A 23134-nucleotide genomic window follows, 5' to 3' on the forward strand; every position below is an offset into this window, starting at 1 on the left:
GCCTATTTCTTTTTGAGTATTTGGCATCGATCATCCTGTCTATCTCTTTTTAAAGGTGTTTGACGTGGGTCGAGTTTAGGTCGAGCATGTTTTGATAACATTTTGTTATGAGGCCATTATCGTATTTTCAAGAAACTAACTTAATATGTGTGTAGTATCCGATTATGAATTTTTCAAGATTTTCTTACTTATTCAATAAGAGAATCTAACACCTTGTCTATTTTTTTTGAAACATTTAATATAACATATTTTAAATTACAGATCTTGTTTAAAGAAAGATTATCTTGAAAGATTTAAGCAAATGAAGAATCCAAAATGACTCAATTTCATGTCAAGTTTTTGGTGGAGAATTGAGAATGAAATGAAATAATCTATTAGCCATTATCACATAATCAATATGATTTGTTATGATAAAAATCGAGAGATTTCTTTTTGTTGTTAAAAGGTAAATATTTTATAAGTGATAAAATTTGATTTGACTCAACCCACTTAATAACATACTAAAATATTCTAACTCAAAATTTTAGTGACTCAATATCTGGTTTAAACTAATTTTAAATTCAAAATGACTTAACATTTATGATAATACGAACCCGATAATTTAGAAAAATATCATAGTTGATTTTTCAAAAAAAAAAAAGAAAAATATCATAGTTACAAAATATAAATTATATCAATAATATAACTAATATGATAAAGAGAGAACTTGGTATGCATACTCAATATTTACAATAAAGCTTTTAATACTAATGTCAAGTCAGTGTATTGAGAAAATTTGAGATAAGTTAATAGGTTTTTTGTCATTTACAAGTATGTGGTCATATAAAATTATTAATCAAAATATATTTTCATTTTTTTCTCCATAAATTTGGACAAGTTCTGAAGTCTTAACATTTTCAAAGATTGGGCTGGGCTGAGCCCGTGTCTTGGTCCATGCTCTGTTCTAAACGCTGCGTTCTGCAAAAAGAGACAAAAGGCGGTGACCAAAAAGACAAAATCTTTCGTTAATAGCAAGGAAGTATAAAGACTATTATTAAACAGCAGAATTTGGGATTTTTTTTTTTTAAAAAGTAGGAAATGATATGTCCAGCTACACGGCCTTTAGATTCCGTTTATTTTATTCAAGCTCCTGCCAGATCAGCAGATGAGAAATTATGACTTTCCCATTTTAGCCTGATGGAGAGGGAGAGCGAGAGAGAGAGAGGACGAGAGGCCTTTCCCGGCGTCTAGATCTACGCCGATTAGGCCTGATCTAATGCCGTCCCTTTCTTTCATCGCCGGACAATCAGATCTGGAAGTGATTAGAGTTGGTCCAGTGCCCTAGGTCCTATCCAACACCAGACTCCAGATCCGTTACCGATCTTGGGCCGGATGACCGGATCATGGTGCAATCTGACTCACTCTCGAGTTAGAGCTGACGCCGATCTGGAAAATCGTACCCTATAGTGACCGGATCTGGCATGGTAACTATCGGAGGGCTTAGTCGGTGCTGGTTCCGTAATGCCAGATCTTGCAATGTCCGATGTAGATCTGGTCCGGGGGTGCTAGATCGGAGGCAGGCAACGCAAGGATGACCCCGAAAACGATAAAAGATACCCATCTTTCCTTCTCCACTTCCAAGGGCATAATGGGAAAGTTAGAAATGTGTATAGCTGACCTGGCGGATGAGTAGATAAAGTTACCGGGAATAAACGTGGGCTTTTTTCGCCAGTGAAGGAAACGGAGAGTGGACATAGACATTTTCTTGGAAAAATAAAATATTGACAAATATCCACATTATTTTCGCTTGTCGCTAGTCAATTAGTTCTATTAATTACGGCTGAGCACATATACATTTCTTCCTTTAATGGCAGCTTCCAACCTCGCTATCGTTCCTAGACGCCATTGCAAAATTTACGCTACCTTTTGTCAAAGTTTTTCTTTAACTAACCAAAGCCCAACTCCACACCCACTTCACTTCTCTCGTTCTCGTCGACTAAAAATGAAGTTTCCTCCATGTTTTCTCGCTACTGTTTCTCTTTTACAGGCAAGAATCTGCTCTTTGATCCTATTTCATGAAGAGAATCTGTTTTCTGAACGTTTTTATTGAATTGAACGGTTTGGTTTTCTGGTTTCGATACTGTGATCATGGCAATGGCATTTCTTGGTTGTTTTTTAAGTGAATTATTTTTGTTTTTATTGTTACAATGCTTAGTTTTGTTGCGAGGAGTTGATAACTTTAGCTTTGCGGATTCTACTTGCGATTGCAAGTTGTCAATGCTGTTTCAGGTTTCTTTGTTCATTAGTAATCTGATTATTGTTGGGTTTGAGGCGGAACTCAGAAGGATTGCCAAACACGGGCAATATGGAACTGAAATGTTGTGGACTTGCATTTGACTTTTTGAATATAAGATTTTGCATAAAAATTAGTACCTATATCTGTGTTGAAACTATGACAGTCTATATAATGGGTTGAAACGGTTATAGAAGCTTATGAGTACTGAGTTTGAAGCTCTTAATGTTCTACTCGGTTTGTGTCAATTAAACTGTTCCTTTTTTAGCAGGTGATTTTATTCACGTCAGTACTGTGCGCAGAGAAGACTGATTCTGGTGGCCTTTCAGTTTCTTATCTTGCTGCAGGGTAAGGGGTTTTCTGTCTCAAAGCGTAACGTGTATTAAGTATTACTGGTCTTATCAATAATGTACAAATATGTGTTGGGTATGATTCTCAGTTTTTTACTGCACATTTTTTGTCTGCTGATTTGATTTGCGCGTTGATCTAGCCTGTCAAGGTCTTGCAATTGCAAAGAGCTGAACTGACGGCCACCTTTTTTTATGCCTTGCTTGTCATGAAGTGTAGTTTTATGCCTCACATTCTTTTGTTTGATTAACAACCCTTGTGGTCCACTGGTCAGGGAAAGGCATTCAAAAGAGTATTGTGCAATGTATGATATATGTGGACAACGCAGTGATGGGAAAGTTCTGAATTGTCCTTATGGTACTCCATCTGTGAAGGTGAGCAACTTCATGCTTGTCATATGGCTTTTTTATTGCTATATATTCTCTTCAAGCGTAAATTTCTGATACTTGCTGTTTTCCTGTTTTTTTGTAATATTTCTTGTAACTTTATTTTATGCTTTTTCAGCCTGATGAGCTGTTTTCTGCCAAAATTCAAAGCTTGTGTCCATCAATAAGTGGTAATGTTTGTTGCACAGAGGATCAGTTTGACACATTGCGGGCACAGGTTCAACAGGTAAGATTTCTGACTTTTATTATCTTTTCGACATGTCTACACACATTCAAGTTCAGAATCAAATGTATGCCACATTTAATCTGTGTAAATTTTTTCCACTTACAATTACTATCTTCCCCATGAAGCAATGAGCTGATAAGCTATACTTTCTAATCCGGATGATGCCGTCCCAGGGAAAGAGTTTAAGTTTTGCTTTGATATTATCTGCTTTGTTATATATCTATTAATGCTACTTGTATCCCACTAACTGCAACGTCTGCTATCTGTTGCAGGCAATTCCTTTCCTTGTTGGTTGTCCAGCATGCTTGAGGAACTTCTTAAATCTTTTCTGTGGGCTTTCATGCTCTCCAAATCAAAGTCTCTTCATCAATGTGACTTCTGTTTCAGAGGTCAGGACTGGTTTATGATGGCCATACCTTGCTTTTTGTGTTTAACCTTCCTCCTCATTTCTCTATCTCTCCCACGCTTTAAATCTAATAATTTTCTTCAAGTGGTTGGATTGATTAAAACATTTAAGATATTTCCCACTTTATATGTCCAATATTGTTTGACTGATTCCCTTTTTTTATTAATATGTTAGGTTAACGGAAACTTGACAGTGGATGGCATCGACTTTTACATATCTGATGCTTTTGGAGAAGGGCTGTATGACTCCTGTAAGGAGGTAAAGTTTGGGACCATGAATACACGGGCCATTGAATTCATAGGTGCTGGGGCAACAAACTTTAAAGGTGAATGAATTTAAGTTTATACATGGATGGAATTCTTGTATTGCCTGAACAATTTGCCAAATACTATCTCTGGTTTCTGTTAGCAAAGTATCTTTCTTTTCTTTTTGATTTGATTTGAGTATCTTTCTTTTGTTTGAAACACCGAAATTGACATTGATAGCCAAAGTGATTAGGATGTAGGGTGAAGTGTGGAGAAAGTTAAAAGGAAAATGGTATTTCTTTTGAATGTTTGGAGGAAAAAGCTCTGAAGAAAAAAAGTTGATGGGTTTTCCTGTTCGGCTTTGCTTTTATTTGTTTTGGGAACATTTGGGATGAAAGAGAGTAAAGGATGGGTAGGTCTCTTTCATTTCCTGCAGTAATATCAGCATCTTCATCCTGAAGTTAGAATTTCATGTTCAGACCAACTTTTATACTGTCCAAACAATGGATAGTTTTTGAGATTGCATGACCAGGCCAATGGGTTGCCCTACCTTCTTTCTACCGCCTGCTTAAACTCATAAAACTCATGGTTCTGATCATTTCAAAGAATTTGGCTTCTGGGAAGCAGAAAGTGTGCACTTTTTTTTTTTGCTTAAGAAACTAGTTAATTATGAATGAGGTTACTTCCTTCAACATTATGGCCCTGCCAAATCCTATATAGAATATTTTTTCTCTCCTAGTTATGACTTTTCACTTTTTTTCAATACGATGATGCCTTTTGTTAATATGTTGATTTTTTTTCCAGAGTGGTTTGAGTTTATTGGTCAGAAAGCTCCTCCTGGATTTCCTGGTTCACCTTATGCTATTGATTTCAAGTCCAGTGTTCCTGACTTATCGGGAATGGAGCTTATGAACGTTTCTGCTTATTCATGTGGGGACACCTCGCTGGGATGCTCTTGTGGTGATTGCCCTTCATCACCTCAATGCTCCAATTCTGAACCTCCTTCACCACCGAAAAATGATCAATGCTCAATAGATATTGGGCCTGTTAAGGTTTAAACGATGACCTTTTCTTTAATTAAAGTTATTAACTTGTATAATTGTCTACTTAACTCAGTGGCAGTGTGTAACACTTAATTTTCATGGCTGAATCAGTTTGATAATTTCCATTTGAGAAAAATTTAGTGCATATGTGTTTTGTATGTATGGTGATATTGACTGTTACTTGCAGGTAAAATGTATTGAATTTGCATTAGCTATAGCATATATTGTATTGGTTTTTGGACTTCTTGGATGGGCATTGTTTCATCGGCCAAGAGAAAGAAGAGATGTATCTGACAGGGAACCATTGCTGAAGTCCATGGATGAAGGTGAAGTGAATTCTGCTGAGATGCAGCATGATGATAACCTTGCTTTGAAGGTAAATAATGGTTATTACTTTCCTTATTAGATATTTATACGTTGTTGGCTTGGACATTCTCATAGTATGATGGCGTTTGAGTGCATTAAAGATCATTAAGATCAATTTTTTTGATCCTCAATTTGCAATAGGTTCTCCTTCTGGCTGTTGCAGTCAGTGTTCTTGTATTCTTCTCATTCTTTTAATTGATGAAAATTAATAATATGTCAGCTAACTTTGCAGATTGTTCCCCTCTTCACCTTGAACTTCTTCCTCTTTTTCATTTTAATATCTTTCTTGCTGTCAGTTACGAGTAGAATTCTGTTTTCACGATCTCATCTACTTTGAGATTGTAATATGATATTATTCTGCATTGGCATGTCTGATATTTGGCTGTTTCTTGTCACAGCTTAGCTTTATTCCCATGTAAAATTAATGTTCTCTGATATTGACATTATGCAGCAGTTAAAGCTTGCAAACCTTCATTGAGGATCTAACAGTTATCTCCTCTCCACAAATCCAATTCCTAATAACTTGGAAGTGGTTTTCTGAATTCTTGTTGCACCTTTTATCCTTGTCTATGATTTTTTGTTTTATCAGGTGCTGGGTAATAAGTAATCATCTCTTTGTAGATTGTATTAGTATTCTTTGGGCTTCTATATTGTCACTCTCAGGGCACTTCTCAGTTCAGTTAACCATGTTCACTCTGATTTTGGTTGCATAAACCTCATATTAGCTCAGTAAATCATGACTTGATGCCTGATCTGTTTGATAACTGGTTGTCTAAGTATCAGAATTCTGTGAGCATTTGGTATGCATAGAGGAGATGATTGCCATTGTTGAATCATGATTGGTATGCAAATTCTGAATTGTAGGGAGATGCCAGTGTAGGCTGCAGAAAATTTGCTTTGTTAATGCAAAGATATTGCTTTAGCTTTATAATGTTGGACTTCTATTTTAACTTTTCCATTTTATGGAAATGATTTTCTAGGTTTTGTTTTTCCTTTTATTTGTTTATTTATTCAGCTTGCTGTATGTCCTCTTAAAAAACAACTAAATCACCATTTAGGTAGACTTTTGAGGTTTGGATGTTATGTGTGACTCTTTATTTTGAAATCAGGGACATGAGGTGGCTCTGCAATTGACAAATGGGGCCCAACTTTCCGTTATTCAAGGATATATGTCGAGGTTTTACCGGTAAAAACATCTAGATAATTTGATAATTTATACGCACACACATATATTATATAAGTAAATATATAACATGTTGCTAAATGGTTTATAATGCTATGTCCAGGAGTTATGGAGCATGGGTTACTAGAAATCCTACTCTTGTGCTGTGTTCATCATTGGCAGTTGTTATTGTGCTTTGTTTTGGTCTCATTCGTTTTGAAGTGGAGACACGGCCAGAGAAGGTATCATATTTCATCTTTATGACTTTTAAGACCATGCTAGAGATTGCTTGTGAGTTACCATCAATGTATTAGTTTTACCCTTGTTTATTGTTCCTTTCTTGTTCTCTCTTTCTAGTCCAGATTTTTTTTTTTTGTGTGGGGGGTGGGGTTTAGGAGGTATTAGGTATAACAACATTTGTTAGTAAACAGGCCATTTTATTTTTCACTTTCATTAGCAAAAATTTCTTTGCTGCATTATATCTTTTCTTCTTTTCGTTCTTTGGGCTTCTGTATACTCCCTGTATGAAGACCATCTTAGGCACTTTTCATTTTTCTTCTCAATATCTTATGTATATCCTAAAACAGAGAAAAAGAAAATTTTTTTGGTTTATTTTCTTCTCCTTTCTAAAGAATTGGACAAAAAGGTGTTTGGAAGTTCTTGTATCTCTTTGGTACCTGACTGCGCTTGGATATGCTGTGAGGATGTGTATTGTCTGTGATCATACTTTCTGTTTGCTTTATACCATTACTCTTTTACATATTGGTCAAGGCTTGACAGATGTAATCATATAGTTGTGGGTAGGCCATGGGAGTAAGGCAGCAGAAGAGAAACAGTTTTTTGACAGTCACCTTGCGCCCTTCTACAGAATTGAACAGGTTCTTTTCATTGTTTTTCTTTCTTTATGTGTCATGTGATCTGTTTTTCCATAGTCAATCCCCACCCTGCTACCCCCCCTCCCCTCCTGGCAAAATGAAGAGAAGAGAAACTCTTTCTTGCCTTCTGTGCTCTATCTGTTCATTTTGAAATTTTATCTAGATTGTTTTAGAAAGTTACAATTAGAATGTATAGGTGACAATAATTGTGACACTTTCAGGTTGACTGTCCTAAAATTAATTCAGCATAAACATCATCTTTTTATGTTTGGCTATTAGATGCTTATCAGCTTAATTAAATGTCAAAATGAAAACAAAAAAATCTGAGTGGAGGTGCCTGGAAAGCCAAGCATATAAAAAATCAATGTATACTCTCAGGGATTTTTGTCATCATACAACTATAGAAGCTGTGAGGTAGCTGCTATATATTTAGTTACTTGCAGATTGAACATCATTACCGAAAGCATAAATTTTAAATTCATTATCTTAACAATTATGTTTAAGTTGATCTAAATAAATTTTTTTTTAACAATTGGCTTGAGAGGTTTCTCTATGCCTAAATGTTGAAGTTTGAGTGGGAGGATGAATACCTTTTTTCTTGTCAACTGACATGAACTCTCTATCTCCCTGTCTCTCTGTCTTTGTCTGTGTGCCTGTCTCTCTCAATTTATTGGAATTGAGACATGATCTAATTAATATGAAAGCAATGACATTTTTCTTGACACTTTCTTTTTCAGCTTATATTAGCAACTTTACCTGATAAAACGCATGGGAAACTACCCAGTATAGTTACTGAGGATAACATCCAATTGCTCTTTGAAATTCAAGAGAAGGTACATTGAGCTTGTTGCTACTTTTCAGAGGCCATTGATAAGTGAAAGCTGATTTGATGTATATCTAACTTGAACTATGTCATCAAGTGTTTTTTCTGGTTGCCCCATCTTTACCCAGTATTCTTTGGTTGTTCTTGCTGAACATGGACAGGTTGATAGAATTCGTGCAAATTATTCTGGTTCAACAGTGTCTCTGACCGACATTTGCTTGAATCCTCTTGGCCAAGCTTGTGCTACTCAGAGTGTTCTACAGGTATTCTTGAATTTATATTTGCAGGTCTCAGGGTTCAAGATATATATGATTCTGTTGAAATTAAGCAAATAGATCCGAGTTACCTCTTTCATTTACCAAGCATTAACATCTTTTTTTTTATTCCTTGACCCCTATGAATAGTATTTTAAGATGGACCGGGAAAACTATGACTACTATGGAGGAGTTACACATGCTGAGTATTGTTTTCAGGTAAATTCTTTTGCTGCTTGACTTATTTATATATATGTGTGGGCATGTGCATGTGTTCTGGTTTTATGTTTCTATTGTCATCATGATGTCAATTGGTCTGAGGTTTTTCCCTTGGTTGAGGCAGGCTTAGGCTTTGCTTGGGTTAAAAAGATAAAAGCTCTTGTCATGATTATGAAGGCTTTTCATTTTGCCCATTGATATAGGACCTGCAAGTGGAAAAATAGGAACATTTGAGGCCCACCATAACTAGCCACTCACTTATGAAATGTCTGTTATAAATTTCATTTTTCATAGTTGATTTTCTTTGAAGGTTAGGAATGCTGATACTTGTTACTGTTGCGTTATATTTATGATGATTCTCACTGGGGTGTCTAACACGTCTTTGATTTTGTCCCCTGCTCGTGCCCACTTTCAGCATTACACTTCTTCAGACTCGTGTTTGAGCGCATTTGAGGCTCCACTTGATCCTAGCACTGCATTGGGAGGATTTTCTGGGAACAATTATTCCGAGGTAAATTTTAATCTTTTTTCTAGCATTTTTGAGTATATACTTATTCTTCAATACCCTTTCAATTTCAGGCTTCTGCATTCGTTGTGACCTACCCAGTTAATAATGCAATTGATGAAGCAGGCAATGGGAATGGGAAGGCTGTGGCTTGGGAAAAAGCTTTTATTCAGTTAGTAAAGGTACAATTCATTTTTTACATTCTCTTTCTTGTATGTGGATATTCTAGATTCTCTTGATTATTTGTAAATTTAGTGTCTGTGCATCAGGTGTGGTAGCATAAAAGATAGTTGTATGCATAAGACAGGAGGAACTGCTAATAATGTTGCAGTCCAAGAAGATAATCTCTTACTTACTCTTGGATCGTTGTATGGACATGACAGGAGGAATTGCTACCAATGGTTCAGTCCAGAAATCTTACTCTTTCATTTTCATCTGAAAGCTCAATTGAGGAAGAACTGAAAAGAGAGAGCACTGCAGATATTGTAACAATTGTCGTTAGTAACTGGAAACTTGCTCTTTTCTCATCAGTCAACTTGTTGAAAATGATTCTAGTTATTTCTAACTTCATTTATTTTTAGATTTAACATAGTTTTTTTTAATTGCTTTTGCTCTAAATTTAATTTTGTTCCAGGTAAGCTATCTTGTAATGTTTGTGTACATATCTGTTACATTGGGAGATGCACCTCATCTATCTACATTCTATATATCATCCAAGGTATATTCTTTTTACCTTGCTTTAAATTTTTTCAACTAGTTCTTTATATTTAATTTGATGTACCCATCATCTCTGTATGGTTTATTAGCTCCTTCTATGTCCACTGCTACTTATATATTTATTTCAATTTTTATTATGATCTCATTGTTTAAATTGATGTTAACATATGGGTAGTTTTTCCAATGTGTTAAGACATATTATGCTTGTTGATAACAGCGCCTGTGCTAAATTCAATTTCTTGATCTGTATCATTAAATTTGCATGTCGGGTTTTGTGATGCCAATGGAAGACAGGGTGGCTTAGTTCGCTGCTTTCTATGTTGTTAATTCTTATGGTGAGACTGTTTCAGGTATTATCGGAATATTGGAGAGAGAATCTTTCAGGGTATAACGAGACTCCTTGATGGTTGGAGCTTGAGACTTTCACTTTCACTTGGAAGTCTCAAGTTCAAATCTTGGGGAGGGGAGAGTAGGGTTCATGGGATGGAGAGAGCTACCTCCCTTTGTAGCTCAAGCCCAATGGGCTACCATATGTATTAAAAAAAGGCACATACCTCTCTTTGACCTTTCAGTGCCACTTCAATGCTCTGGCATTCCTAGATTCATTTATACATTTTATCATGGGCACATGCACCAACAGAGACACAAATATGCTCATACATACCATTGTATATTTCTTGCCTATGCCGTGTTCATGGGACATTGATTTCTTGTTGTTTGCTATCTTCTGTTGAAATTGAATAAATTCCTATGTATTTGGAATTATTATAAGCTTATGTAACTCAGCTTTACATCTAATGTTTTGCAGGTTTTGCTTGGTCTTTCAGGAGTTATTCTTGTCATGCTTTCTGTTCTTGGATCTGTTGGGGTTTTCAGCGCTTTTGGAGTTAAATCTACATTGATCATAATGGAAGTGATCCCTTTTCTGGTTTTGGCTGTAAGTTCTCAATCCTATTTTTTAATGGCATTGTTGTGTTAATGTATTCCTATGGGAGGATCTGCATCCTAGAATAGAACAAGTAATCCTGACTCCTGAGTTGTTGTATCCCTGTTCCCCCTCTTCCTGGATGACAGCTATGTTACCAACTTTACGACTTTGGACTCTCTTACATTCTGGCTTATTAATTTAAAGCAAAGGTTTCCAGTCATGTACATGTGTAGAATTGTTTATTCCATTATTTGGATCTGGAATTTGCTTGAATCTCCACACATTGAGAAACTGAAACTTTTGTTCTTATGATGGCTTCGTTCTGAATTTGATTGAGGGGGCAGGTATGTGCTTCTGCTAATGCACTTAAGAAAACCACAACTATAAGAGGGTATTCTTATAAATACATTCTTTGTCTTAGCCAGATATCTGTGTCCTTAGTTTTTATGTTTTGATCCTTAATATGCTGCACAAATTCATTACATGTGAAATTATACATCCACCTAGACATATTTATTATGATTTTTAGTTCACAAATTTCCCTTCTTCTTCTTCTTCTTCCTTGTAAGGATTTGACAGTGATGATTACACATTTTTAGTTTGTTTATTTCTTTCATTTAGCTCTCTTCTATTGCTATTCTTTTTAATCAGGTTGGAGTGGATAACATGTGTATACTGGTTCATGCTGTAAAACGGCAACCATTGGAGTTACCTTTAGAGGAACGAATCAGTAATGCACTGGTTGAAGTTGGTCCATCCATAACGCTAGCTAGTTTGTCTGAGATTCTTGCATTTGCAGTTGGAGGTTTCATTCCTATGCCAGCATGCCGTGTCTTTTCCCTGTTTGCAGGTCTAAGAATTTGCTTCTACATCCATTATCTTTAAATTGTCAAATCCTCTCTTCTTTGGCCTTAATCTCTCTGCCTCTTTCTTTTTTTCTTTTGGTAGCATTGGCTGTTCTGCTGGACTTCCTTCTACAAGTTACAGCTTTTGTTTCACTGATAGTTTTCGACTGTCTGAGAGCTGAGGATAACAGGGTTGACTGTTTTCCGTGCATAAAAGTTCCTTCATCTGCTGCAGAGGCTGGTGAAGGTTGTGTTTATGAATTTATTGTATTGTTTGCTTTGTATGTGTAGTACTGTGCTAAAAGTTATGTGAACATTCTTTCCTCCCTGTAACCTAGCATTTATACTGATCAACCGTTTTGATCAATTCAGGCATGAACTCAAGACGGCCTGGACTTTTGGCTAGATATATGCGAGTAAGACATTTGAAATTATAAGCACCGTACCATATCTAAGACGCTATTTATGTTCTTTTTCTTTTGGTGAAAGGATACGTTCTGCTCATTGGTTCAAAGCTGGGTTAATCATGTTCTTTTGATGGATGTTAGCATGTAAATTTATTAGTGGATGGTAATGGCAATCTTCTATGGCATATTATGTGTGTTTGTGTTAACTTAATACAAAATTATGATATTGTAGGAAATACATGCACCCCTTCTTGGACTTTGGGGAGTCAAAGTGGTTGTAATTGCTGTCTTTGTTGCTTTTGCTTTGGCAAGCATTGTAAGTTGCTTGTGTTTTTTGTCAACTAATATCCCCTAATTGATTTTTTCATTATATAAAGATTTTTCTACTTGTTTTTTAGGCCCTTTCCACAAGGATTGAGTCTGGTTTGGAGCAACAAATTGTTCTTCCTCGGGACTCATATCTTCAGGTTGTAGCCATCTGGTTGATATTTCCTTTTTTTGTTCTGGAATTTTGTATCTTTTTTCTTGTCAATCCTTTCTTACCGTCCAATATATATTTGCATCAGGGATACTTTACCGATATCTCAGAATTTCTCAGAATTGGACCACCATTATATTTTGTTGTTAAGGATTACAACTACAGGTATCAATCTGAATATTATGTCATTCTTCATTTTCTCAGTTTGATACCTTACTTTCCTCCTCTACTAAATTCCTCTTTAAGTATGGTATGTTATTTTCAAACTAGTGAAGCTATAATGGTGTATTTGAGGATTGAAGAATGCTATTGCCTAAAACAGTGCGCATAATATAGGCATGATTTAACCTTGCTCAGACATGATCTGTATTTTTGGTTTAATTCTCAATCCATTTTGACACATTTATCAAGTTTGACATGGCTATTTGGTCTGATGTTGAATGGGGTTTGCACTCAGCTTGGAATCAAGACATACAAACAAGTTATGCTCCATCAACCAGTGTGATTCTAACTCTCTTTTGAATGAGGTAATGCATTGGCAAGTAGTTTTAATTGTAATGTTAAATGCTAACGTAAAAAAACTCTGGGATGCATGTTTGCTTGTCTATGCAAGAGTCAGTTGGCATCTGAAATGTTGCATATATTATTGTTGAAAGTAGCTCAATTACCTAAGTCTGAAAGTTGCAAGAGGCTTTCTTCTAGTTGATTGACACCTTCTCTTTCTATCTGTCTTGTCTTTGTGACTCACTGTCTAAAACAATACAAATTCTCATTCTGCCAGATATCAAGGGCATCATTAGTTCCAGAATCAAGCTACATTGCTAAGCCAGCTGCCTCATGGCTTGATGATTTTCTGGTATGGTTATCACCTGAGGCATTTGGTTGCTGTCGGAAGTTTACAAATGGCACTTACTGTCCACCAGATGATCAAGTTAGTGCTTCACATTTACACACTGGTTTCTTGTATGTTAGCTAAAAGGATGTTGGTGGTGATTTTTAAGGTTTTTCCCCAAGCTTTATAACATTTTGTTAAAGGACTCTCCCCCTTCTCTCCTTCCCTGAGATCTAAATGTGTATGAAATGCAATATTTTATTTAATTGTTCTACAATTATATCATGCTTGCATAGCATGATGCCAACATATTTTTACAGCTTGTTAAGCTTTTTAGATGATTATCGTTTGATTGCTGATGTAGAAATTACTCTTTCCAGCCACCTTGCTGTTCACCTGATGGAGGTTCTTGTGGCTTAGGTGGAGTCTGCAAAGACTGTACAACGGTTATGTCCCTGTTCTCTCTCTTCCTTGCTTGTGTCAGTGTGGTCAGGAGTCACATATAAGTTAGAAATATTTTACAGAAAGAACAAAAAACACCTGCCCTGTTCATTCTATACATTTAAGTGGTAATTCAAATTCCAGGTTAATTCCAAATATCATACTAAAAATGTTGGAAGCACTAACATTTTGTAGTTGGTTCCAGTGCTTCCGCCACTCAGATTTGATCAATGATCGCCCATCTACAGAGCAATTCAGAGAGAAGCTTCCTTGGTTCCTTAATGCTCTGCCATCTGCTGATTGTGCCAAAGGTGGTCATGGGGCTTACACCAGCAGTGTGGATTTGAATGGTTAGTACTTTGGAAATTTTCATCTTTATTTTAAGCATTGTTTTCTGATGCTTATATGGGTTAAGAAAGGCATGGCCGCTAATAGGCTAAAAGGTGTTTCATGTTTTCCTCTATACATCTGTTAGGTTATGAGAGCGGTGTCATACAAGCATCAGAGTTTCGTACCTATCACACACCACTTAACAGACAAGTAAGCCAGTGTCTTTAGTCAACTGATCCCAATATGATTTTGGATTATTTCCTAATATGACTTTAGTGAATCACACTTCACTTGATCCCTTTGTCATTTCCTCAGGGTGACTATGTTAATGCATTGCGAGCTGCACGGGAGTTCAGCTCAAGAATATCTGATTCATTGAAGGTTTGAATTAACTATGCTTTATTAACCTGCATCTTAGGCTTCCTTGATGCCTAGATATGCTCTAAAGGTCTCTCATGTCAAGAGGTTGAAATGCAAGTTTGCTTTTCATATCAGGGCACAAGCATGAAAATGATGGTGGCTCAAACACTTTCTTTTTTGTGTTTTGACTCATCACTCTCTCTGTTGCTTTTGCTGGACTGCTGGATATGGTGCAGTATATTTATGGTCTCTATTATGCAGCTATGAATATTGCTTGGTTGATAATGTTCAAATGTGATGACATGCTTCTAGGCCAGTTAATTAAATTAGTTTCTTATATTCTGTATGTTTTGCTGAAGTTTCTCTATTTAGGGTGTGAGTCATTCTGACTAGTGGTTCTGTCTTGCTTCATGTTATTACCCCTTGAGTGTATAAATTATGGCAAACTGGTAAATTGTCTTCACAGTTGATATGGTATGGCAATTTGCTAACCAACTTACTGCTGCTTTAAGGTGCATATGTTCAGAAAAAGAAAAGGAGAAAAACAGCCCTCTAGAAAAAACCACTACCTAAATGACATGACCACTGTTCTTGTTCAAATATCTTCCTCATGCTGATGGTTATGTGTTATCCATTTTTCCTATCACTTCTCTGCTTATTTTTTTCCTGATTCCAGATCATTTTTTTTTTTGCTGACATTGCTTCTCTGGTGCAGATAGATATCTTTCCCTATTCAGTATTCTATATTTTCTTTGAGCAGTATCTTGATATTTGGCAGATAGCTTTGATGAATATAGCTATAGCACTAGGTAGGTATTCCTGTATGCTTTATTGATTATTCTGCATCCTTCAAGCAAGTTGTATTTCATAGAACAGATTTCCTGCTCTCTCTCTCTCACATGATATCTATGTTTTGTGCTATCGTTTGGAAAGATTGTTTTGACCTGTCTAGAGGTGGTTTATAGAAGTATTGTTTTTTTAACAAGTGTGTGAGACTTAAGGCTAAAGTATTTGTACCATCTTTCACAGCAGTCTTCTCTAAAGAGATCTGACCTATTTTTTAAAATTTTTTTCTTATCATTTTATGAAGTTTTTGGATATTGAGACGCTCTGATTTTATGAAGTTACCATTCTTTTGTTCCTTGTTCTTTTATATTTTATTTTGTTTCGTTCACAAGGTTGTATCTGCTGACATGCATACTTCAGATGTTCTTTCAATGAATCTCTATGTGAAATTCACCGACTACCTTATCTTAAATTTTCAGGTGCTATTTTTATTGTCTGTCTGGTTATCACATCCAGGTTTAAATTCTTTCTCTGGTCCTTTTGTAGCCTTTTTATCTGTTTGCTTAATCACTTGTTCCCCCTTTTTTGTTTGGATCTCTCTAACTTTAGTATGTTTTTCTGGCTTTCTATATGCAGTTTGTGGATTTCTGCCATCATTGTACTGGTACTGGTGATGATTGTTGTAGATCTCTTGGTACATCTTTTTCCTTGACCTTTATCTAGAATACTGTGCCTGCTTCTCACTCCTTTTCTTTCTCCACCTTTCTATTAAAAAATTAATAAAAGTTTTGGTAACTTTTGGTGTGTCCTTTCCTCAGTTATTTTTTCCACCAAGAGAAAGAAAACTTAGTTTCTCACTAATTTTGCAGGGTTTAATGGCAATCCTGGATATTCAGCTAAATGCAGTCTCCGTCGTGAACCTTGTGATGTCAATAGGGATTGCTGTTGAATTTTGTGTGCATATAGCAAATGCTTTTTTGGTCAGTATTATGCCTGCTGCAATTATTTACACAGTAGAGTCGGGGATGAGTAGATAACTGGATTTGGGTTGCTTTTATCATACATGACTGGGAATTGTGCATTCTTTTTCTCTTTGAAGTTTCTGTAGATTTACCTATGGTATAAAGAAGAACAAGACTTATATGTTGCCTTTCTGCCCTCTGACCCCTCTTTATCATTATTGTGACATTTAACCTACAATTAAACACTTCTTCTCCTGGAACATACAGCTGCAATCAGGCAATTATTGAATTGGCCAATTAATTGCACATTCTTTGTTGTCTTCTAAAATATAAATGTTGGAATTTTATGCTGCTATTAAACAGGTAAGCAATGGGGATGGGGATCAAAGAATGAAGCAGGCTCTTAGTACCATTGGAGCATCCGTATTCAGGTTGATTGTTCTTTCCATTTCCCAATTTTGGTGTGGTCATTGTTTTCCTTCTTTCCCACCCAACAACTTTTTCTGTAAAATAAGGATCTAGAGATACGAGAAGAGCTTCTCTATTTTATCAGCTACTTGATTTCTTCATTCTCATTTTTATTTTTGGCCAATAGTTCATTTGAAGATATTAGTATGACAAGTTTTCCCTCTCCTTTTTTTTGCGCCTTTTGTAGTGCTTGGTAAAAAGCACCAGTTACTTGGAGTTTACTTGCTGGAAAGAAGTTACTAATGATTTTTATCTTTTGACCTTTTCTTTTGACAGTGGAATCACCCTCACGAAGTTTGTAGGAGTAATTGTGCTTTTCTTCTCCAGATCAGAACTTTTTGTGGTATCTGACCATTCCCTGCTATCATTCAGTTATTTTTTACTGGTTTAGGGAATACGTACAGACAGCTTTCTTTGTTTTTCAGGTTTATTACTTCCAGATGTATTTAGCATTGGTTGTTGTTGGTTTCTTGCACGGGCTTGTGTTTTTACCAGTAAGTTAACTGAAAACTTCTTATTATCACAAGCTTCTTTGACTCAATTATTTTTGCTGGCCATGTCAATCCACCAATTTTTAACTGGTGTTTATGTTAAGGCTTTGTTTGGTTGTTACATTTGTTACTTGTTTTTATGCTATAAAGTGAAGCAAATAGTATCAAATCAAATCATATTCAATTAAAAAAGAGTACATGGCTTAAATATGACACCAAAAGATAATTGTTCCATGTATGATATCCATGAAAAATAAGTTTTTAAAAATTTAAATCCTCTAAGACGTTTGCTTCTGTTTTCAAATGTACATTTCATAAGTAGTAAAAATACCAACCAAATGCTGATCAATGAACAATCAACCAACTACACTAGCTTCTGAAAGGCTTTACTATGTTGCAAAAGAAAATTTCATAAAAATGATTTATCAGATGGTGTTGCCTTCCACTGTTTATCCGCTTGTGCTTTAGCTACAAAATATACTTCTTAGTCAGTAATAATATATATTGGTCAAGGATTATATATATTGCTCATTTTGTTTTGCAGGTAGTGCTGAGTATGTTCGGTCCGCCGGCCAGAAACACCTGAGTTGAGTGGGGTGTGAGCAGGGCAACCCTCCTTTCTGCAAGTCGGTTAAAGTCTTGCTACTTGTATCCACACACATGCACGTCAAATGCATTGTATATTTATGTGTTTCTTTATAATTATCAATCTGTAATCTTACAATAGAAATGGATACTTATTTTAGGGTGGAGCATCTTTTACAAATACAGATGTAAAGCTTGGCAATTCTGAATCATGGGGAAGGTGGTGGATTCTTAAAAAAAATGTGGATATATTTTAGTCATCAAATGATTATCTGTAATAGTTCAATGCCCTGATTCTTGCAAAATGGACCTCGCATTGTCTTAAGTTTTCTATGTTAAATTGATGCATTTGAACTAGTGTTTAAGCAGGGAGAGACTACAATTGAGTTGCTATGTGAATATATTTAATTAATGATAAATGTTCTTTTGATTAATGATATTTAATGAACATAAAATTTTATTTGATTTAATATAAATAAATAAAAATTTCATTGAACTTAATAAAAAAATAAAATTTCATTTAAATTTTTTTAAATAATTCAGTAACTGTGGGATCCAGCTTGTGCTTGAGTTGAAGCTTTTCGGCTGTTAGACGTGATTTCAAAGGTCTGAAAAAAGAACAGAAAAGACGAGTGACAGACAAAGGATGACAAGGTCGACGAACCAGGCAGCGATGGTTGTCTCCCTGGGAATCATCCAGCTATCCGAGAGGTTGGACTTCCTTGGGGCAAAAAGCCTGCAGTTTCACCCTTTGTTTAGCTATCAGCAATTGTAAAGGTAAAGAGGTAAAGGACATCAAACCACTCTCTCCCGCCAACAAAAGACAAAACCATAACACTCCACCGTTACATGGGAACTACAAAGCTTACCTTAGCTCTCCTCAAGAACACCAAAAATCCAAAGCTAGCATGGCAACTCTTCAAGCGAATTCAGTCTTTACCCACAGATTCCTCCTTTCTTCCGTCAGTGCCCACCATTTCCCGCATTCTTATTCGTTCGAATATGCTTCAAGAAATCGACCATCTTCACCACCTTCTCTTATCCTCACAACCCCAACTAAATCCCCTATCTTCCCTCATCTCCCTTGTCAAACTCTTAGCTAGATCAGGTTTCTTTGATAGAGCATTTTCCCAATTTCAATCTATCAGAATAAAATTCCCTCAAAACCCACCTTCCATATGTTTGTATAATGTTCTCTTTGAATGTTGTATTAAAGAAAGATGTTCAGATTATGTGCTTTGGTTGTATAAAGATATGGTCGGTGCCGGTGTTTCTCCACAGACTTATACTTTTAATCTTTTGATTTGTGGGTTATGTGATTTGGGTCATTTGGACGACGCTAGAGAGTTGTTTGATAAAATGTCTGAGAAAGGTTGCGTGCCGAACGAGTTTAGTTTTGGCATTTTGGTTCGTGGGTATTGTAGATTCGGGCTTGCTGATAAAGGGGTGGAGCTTTTAGATGACATGAGAAGATTTGAGATTAGGCCAAATAGAGTTGTGTATAATACTTTGATTTCAAGTTTTTGTAAGGAAGGGAAAACTGATGATGCTGAAAAATTGGTAGAAAGAATGAGAGAGGATGGTTTGTTTCCAGATGTTGTGACATTCAATTCTAGGATATCGGCTCTTTGCAGGGCAGGTAAAATTCTTGAAGCATCAAGGATTTTTAGGGATATGCAAATGGATGAAGAGTTGGGGCTACCTCGGCCGAATGTTATAACCTATAATCTAATGCTTGAGGGGTTCTGTAAGCAAGGGATGCTGGAGGAAGCGAAGACCTTGGTTGAGTCTATGGAGAAAAAAGGTGATTTGATGAATTTAGAGAGTTATAATATTTGGTTGTTGGGGTTGCTAAGGAATGCCAAGCTAGTAGAGGCTCAATTAGTTCTTAAAGACATGATATATAAGGGTGTAGAACCTAATATTTACTCATATAATGTCGTGATGGATGGACTATGTAAGAATGGGATGCTTTCTGATGCAAGAATGGTGATGGGTTTTATTATAAGCAGTGGTCTATCTCCTGATACAGTAACTTTTAGCACTTTACTGCACGGGTACTGTTGTAAAGGGAGGTTATATGCAGCAAATAGTATTCTACATGAGATGATGAGAAATGGTTGTTTCCCTAATACTTATACTTGCAATATTTTGCTGCATAGCCTATGGAAAGAGGGTAAAATATCAGAGGCAGAAGATTTACTGCAAAAGATGAATGAGAAAGGTTATGGTGTGGATACTGTGACCTGCAATATTGTAATTGATGGCTTGTGTAAAAGTGGGAAATTAGACAAAGCTATGGAAATTGGAAATGAGATGTGGACACATGGAAGTGCTGCTCTAGGTAACCTAGGAAACTCATTTATTGGCCTAGTTGATGATGCTAACAGTAGCAAGCAATGTATTCCTGATTTAGTTACCTATTCAATCATAATTAGTGCTCTATGCAAGGCTGGAAGGCTTGATGAAGCTAAAAAGAAATTCAAAGAGATGATGGGGAAAAACTTGCAACCTGATTCAGTTATTTTTGATATTTTCATACATATATTTTGTAAAGAAGGAAAGATCTCATCTGCATTTCGAGTTCTCAAGGACATGGAGAAAAAAGGATGCAACAAGAGCCTACAAACTTATAATTCACTGATACTTGGCTTGGGAAGTAAAAATCAAATATTTGAAATTTATGGACTTGTGGATGAGATGAGAGAAAGAGGGATTACTCCCAATGTTTGCACTTACAATAATATCATTCGGTGTCTTTGCGAAAATGGAAAAATGCAAGACACGACTTCTATCTTGGATGAAATGCTGCAAAAGGGTATAAACCCTAATATTTCTTCTTTCAGGATGTTAATAGAAGCTTTCTGCAAGGCGTGCGATTTTGGAGTAGCACAGGAGTTATTTGAGATTGCTCTTAGCATATGTGGTCACAAGGAAGCCCTTTATAAATTAATGTTCAATGAGTTACTTGTTGGGGGACAACTGTCAGAAGCTAAATTGGTCTTTGAAGCTGCATTATATAGATCTTTTCATCTGGGTGGCTTCCTTTACAAGGATCTCATTGAGAAACTTTGTAAAGACAAGAAGTTAGAGGAAGCTAGTCGTATTTTACACAAGATGATTAACAAAGGATACAAATTTGATCCTGCAACATTCATGCCAGTGGTTGATGAATTGGGCAAAAGAGGAAACAAGCATGAGGCTGATGAGCTTGCAGAGAAGATGATGGAGATGGCTTCAGATGGTAGGGTGGGGAATAAGATTTATCTAAATGCAAGGGAACCAATCCATAGAAAAGAAATTAAGTTTGGTGGAGATGACTGGCAGACAATAGTGCACAGGTATGGCTGCTATAGCATTGTCTATATGTGTCATTTCTTCACTGGCTTCATTGATCTTTGGTGTGTTTGGTGCTAAACCTAGACAACAGTGAACCTATAGACTATAGCCATTCTTCTTTTAAGTATTAAAATTTATCTTCTAACAGGACATACGTACAATGTCCTGGTTTAATTTTGAGCATGATCTAGTTCTGAAGCAGTCATCAAATTATTTGCTTTTGTAATTTTTTACCTCCCCTTTAAATTATTATGGTGTTAGAATATCCAGCTGCCGATAAAATTGGTGTTGTTGATACTCCAATATTGTGATATATTTTTACTTTTGTAATGGTTTTTGTCTAGAAAGCCATCAGATCCTTTCATGTTTTGCAATCTGTTACATTCTGTATAATATTTGGTGTACTTGACATAGCTTCTATTGACTATTCTTTCACAGAGATGATGGCAGTGGAATTGCTTTGAAAGCTCTTAAACGAGTACAGAAAGGCTGGGGTCAGGGAAGTATATCACGTTTGCAGCCCCACAAAAACAAGTTTCATGATTATTGGGAAGGAGATGGTTGAATTACCATTGGTCTAAAAATAGTAAGTCCACGAATGACTAACCAGAGGTTTATTTGTCATTCATGGGGATTTGCTAGGCAGTGCACTCATGCAAATTCATTCATTTTAATTTCACTGGCTTTGGGAGTCAGGATTGCACCCGCCTGCAGGCCGATGATGTGGGGTAAGGTTTGATGTACAGATCAGTTTGAGTAAATTCTCTGTGCTTGTGAAATTGTCCTTCACCGCAAAAAATTTTCAGTGGCACCTAATAGCTCCTTCTTTTTGTATATTTGCAGTTGGATGGCAATATGCCAAGCTCAATGAAGCATTGTTTTTGGTTCTCGAAATTAGAATTCTTTTTGCCAAGCTCCCATTTGGTAATTGCAATCCATTTGGTATTTGCAGTACTTCCTGATGCCCTGATGCTCTCTTGGAGAGGCTCAACTTTATTGGTAAATCTCTTGAAGCTTGTTACTCATTGCATGAAAATGTTCATTTTAGCTGGTATATGTTTATACGCAAAATGTAGTTATTTTTGTTGCAATTTTAACATGACCATAAAAACAGAATAAAGAAAACAAAAAGAAGAAAATATTCTCTAATTCTTATTCTTTTTTAATTTTCTGTCTTTTTGTTGCAGCCTTGAGAGAATGTGTTCATTTCAGATTCTAGATTGGGTAACCTCATACTTATTCTCCTTCACCAATGATATGCTAATTTTTGAGGAAGGCTCCGTTTTTTTTTTTTTTGAGAGAGATTCTATCATCTATTACATTGGATAGAGTTTCATACTACTTTCTCAATGTTAATGTGATGAACGGATTAGTGCATCGCAGTAAAAACCCGGAAGTGAACATGGTATGTGATTAGTGCCTAAAACAGGAATTGAATGTAACCCATGTAAGGATATTGTCAATGAGTCAGAAATCTAAGTGTAATTTGAGTTTCGTTGAGATATCTTTCAACTAGTGGAGTATGTTTCCATGAGCACGATCCATTCCCAGGTTATCTGTTGCCTGTTGGTATGAATATGTTTCCATGAGCAAGATCTTTTCCCAGGTTTTCAGCTAAAGGGCAACTCTAATCTAGCGACTAGATACCCTTTAGACACAACCTTTTCCACTATAACTGTACCAGGTTTTCCGGGAAAGATTACACTTCAAATTTTAAAACCTTGTAAGACAGGAAGTTTGTCTCTCCCGTTTCCACTAAGGCTAGTAAAGGTAAAGTATGAAGTTACTTTGGAAACTGGTGGATAAACACGTAAACTAAGTACATTTAATGCAAATCCATACATACGCGCGCATGTCGGATTTTCATGCATATAAACACGTAAACATGCTAATTAAGTACATGTAACGTAAATCTATGCATTTATGCATAAGCACACACACACGTCAGATTTCCACGTGTATAAATATGTAAATCGAGTGCATGCAACGCAAATCTATGCATTCATGAATATACACGTGCACGCACATTGTAGCA

General features: G+C 36.1%; 2 protein-coding genes across 4 annotated transcripts; both read left to right on the forward strand.

Annotated features, from left to right (window-relative positions):
• On the forward strand, window positions 1126-18117 carry LOC18607395 (Niemann-Pick C1 protein). 3 transcript variants are annotated; one of them, XM_018115668.1, is made up of 39 exons: window positions 1136-2026; window positions 2544-2620; window positions 2895-2994; window positions 3125-3232; window positions 3505-3621; window positions 3813-3963; window positions 4688-4935; window positions 5114-5302; window positions 6402-6478; window positions 6579-6696; window positions 7249-7332; window positions 8067-8162; window positions 8314-8415; window positions 8557-8625; window positions 9041-9136; window positions 9205-9312; window positions 9514-9627; window positions 9765-9848; window positions 10656-10784; window positions 11427-11625; window positions 11724-11867; window positions 11993-12036; window positions 12260-12343; window positions 12426-12494; window positions 12594-12670; window positions 12963-13032; window positions 13287-13436; window positions 13718-13783; window positions 13984-14128; window positions 14254-14318; window positions 14424-14489; window positions 15184-15277; window positions 15734-15770; window positions 15891-15948; window positions 16124-16234; window positions 16580-16647; window positions 16961-17027; window positions 17110-17178; window positions 17720-18117. In XM_018115668.1, exons 1-39 carry the CDS (start codon window positions 1847-1849, stop codon window positions 17759-17761), a joined length of 3972 nt encoding a protein of 1323 aa, XP_017971157.1. In that variant the 5' UTR covers window positions 1136-1846; the 3' UTR covers window positions 17762-18117. The 3 variants fall into 3 exon arrangements, 2 of the variants coding, with proteins under 2 accessions (XP_017971158.1, XP_017971157.1); XR_001926689.1 differs by lacking the exon at window positions 15184-15277 and having other exon boundaries at window positions 1127-2026; XM_018115669.1 differs by lacking the exons at window positions 15184-15277; window positions 15734-15770; window positions 15891-15948; ... (3 more) ...; window positions 17110-17178; window positions 17720-18117 and adding an exon at window positions 14604-15175 and having other exon boundaries at window positions 1126-2026.
• LOC18607396 (pentatricopeptide repeat-containing protein At2g17140) lies at window positions 18325-22599 on the forward strand. The gene is made up of 4 exons (XM_007041549.2): window positions 18325-21101; window positions 21538-21827; window positions 21943-22098; window positions 22287-22599. The coding sequence occupies exons 1-2, from the start codon at window positions 18610-18612 to the stop codon at window positions 21662-21664; spliced, it is 2619 nt and encodes an 872-aa protein (XP_007041611.2). The 5' UTR covers window positions 18325-18609; the 3' UTR covers window positions 21665-21827; window positions 21943-22098; window positions 22287-22599.

Source organism: Theobroma cacao, chromosome 2, assembly GCF_000208745.1.
Source record: "Theobroma cacao cultivar B97-61/B2 chromosome 2, Criollo_cocoa_genome_V2, whole genome shotgun sequence".
NCBI lineage: Eukaryota > Viridiplantae > Streptophyta > Magnoliopsida > Malvales > Malvaceae > Theobroma > Theobroma cacao.

What these genes read in the sequence shown, in the direction of transcription:
- LOC18607395 (XM_018115668.1), top strand. Translation starts at nt 1,847, where the DNA reads ATGGCAGCTTCCAACCTCGCTATCGTTCCTAGACGCCATTGCAAAATT. An exon ending in ACTGTCCACCAGATGATCAA is followed by an intron (nt 13,437 to 13,717) that starts GTTAGTGCTTCA and finishes TACTCTTTCCAG; the next exon opens with CCACCTTGCTGTTCACCTGA. An exon ending in TCTGCAAAGACTGTACAACG is followed by an intron (nt 13,784 to 13,983) that starts GTTATGTCCCTG and finishes AGTTGGTTCCAG; the next exon opens with TGCTTCCGCCACTCAGATTT.
- LOC18607396 (XM_007041549.2), top strand. Translation starts at nt 18,610, where the DNA reads ATGGGAACTACAAAGCTTACCTTAGCTCTCCTCAAGAACACCAAAAAT. An exon ending in TGGCAGACAATAGTGCACAG is followed by an intron (nt 21,102 to 21,537) that starts GTATGGCTGCTA and finishes ATTCTTTCACAG; the next exon opens with AGATGATGGCAGTGGAATTG.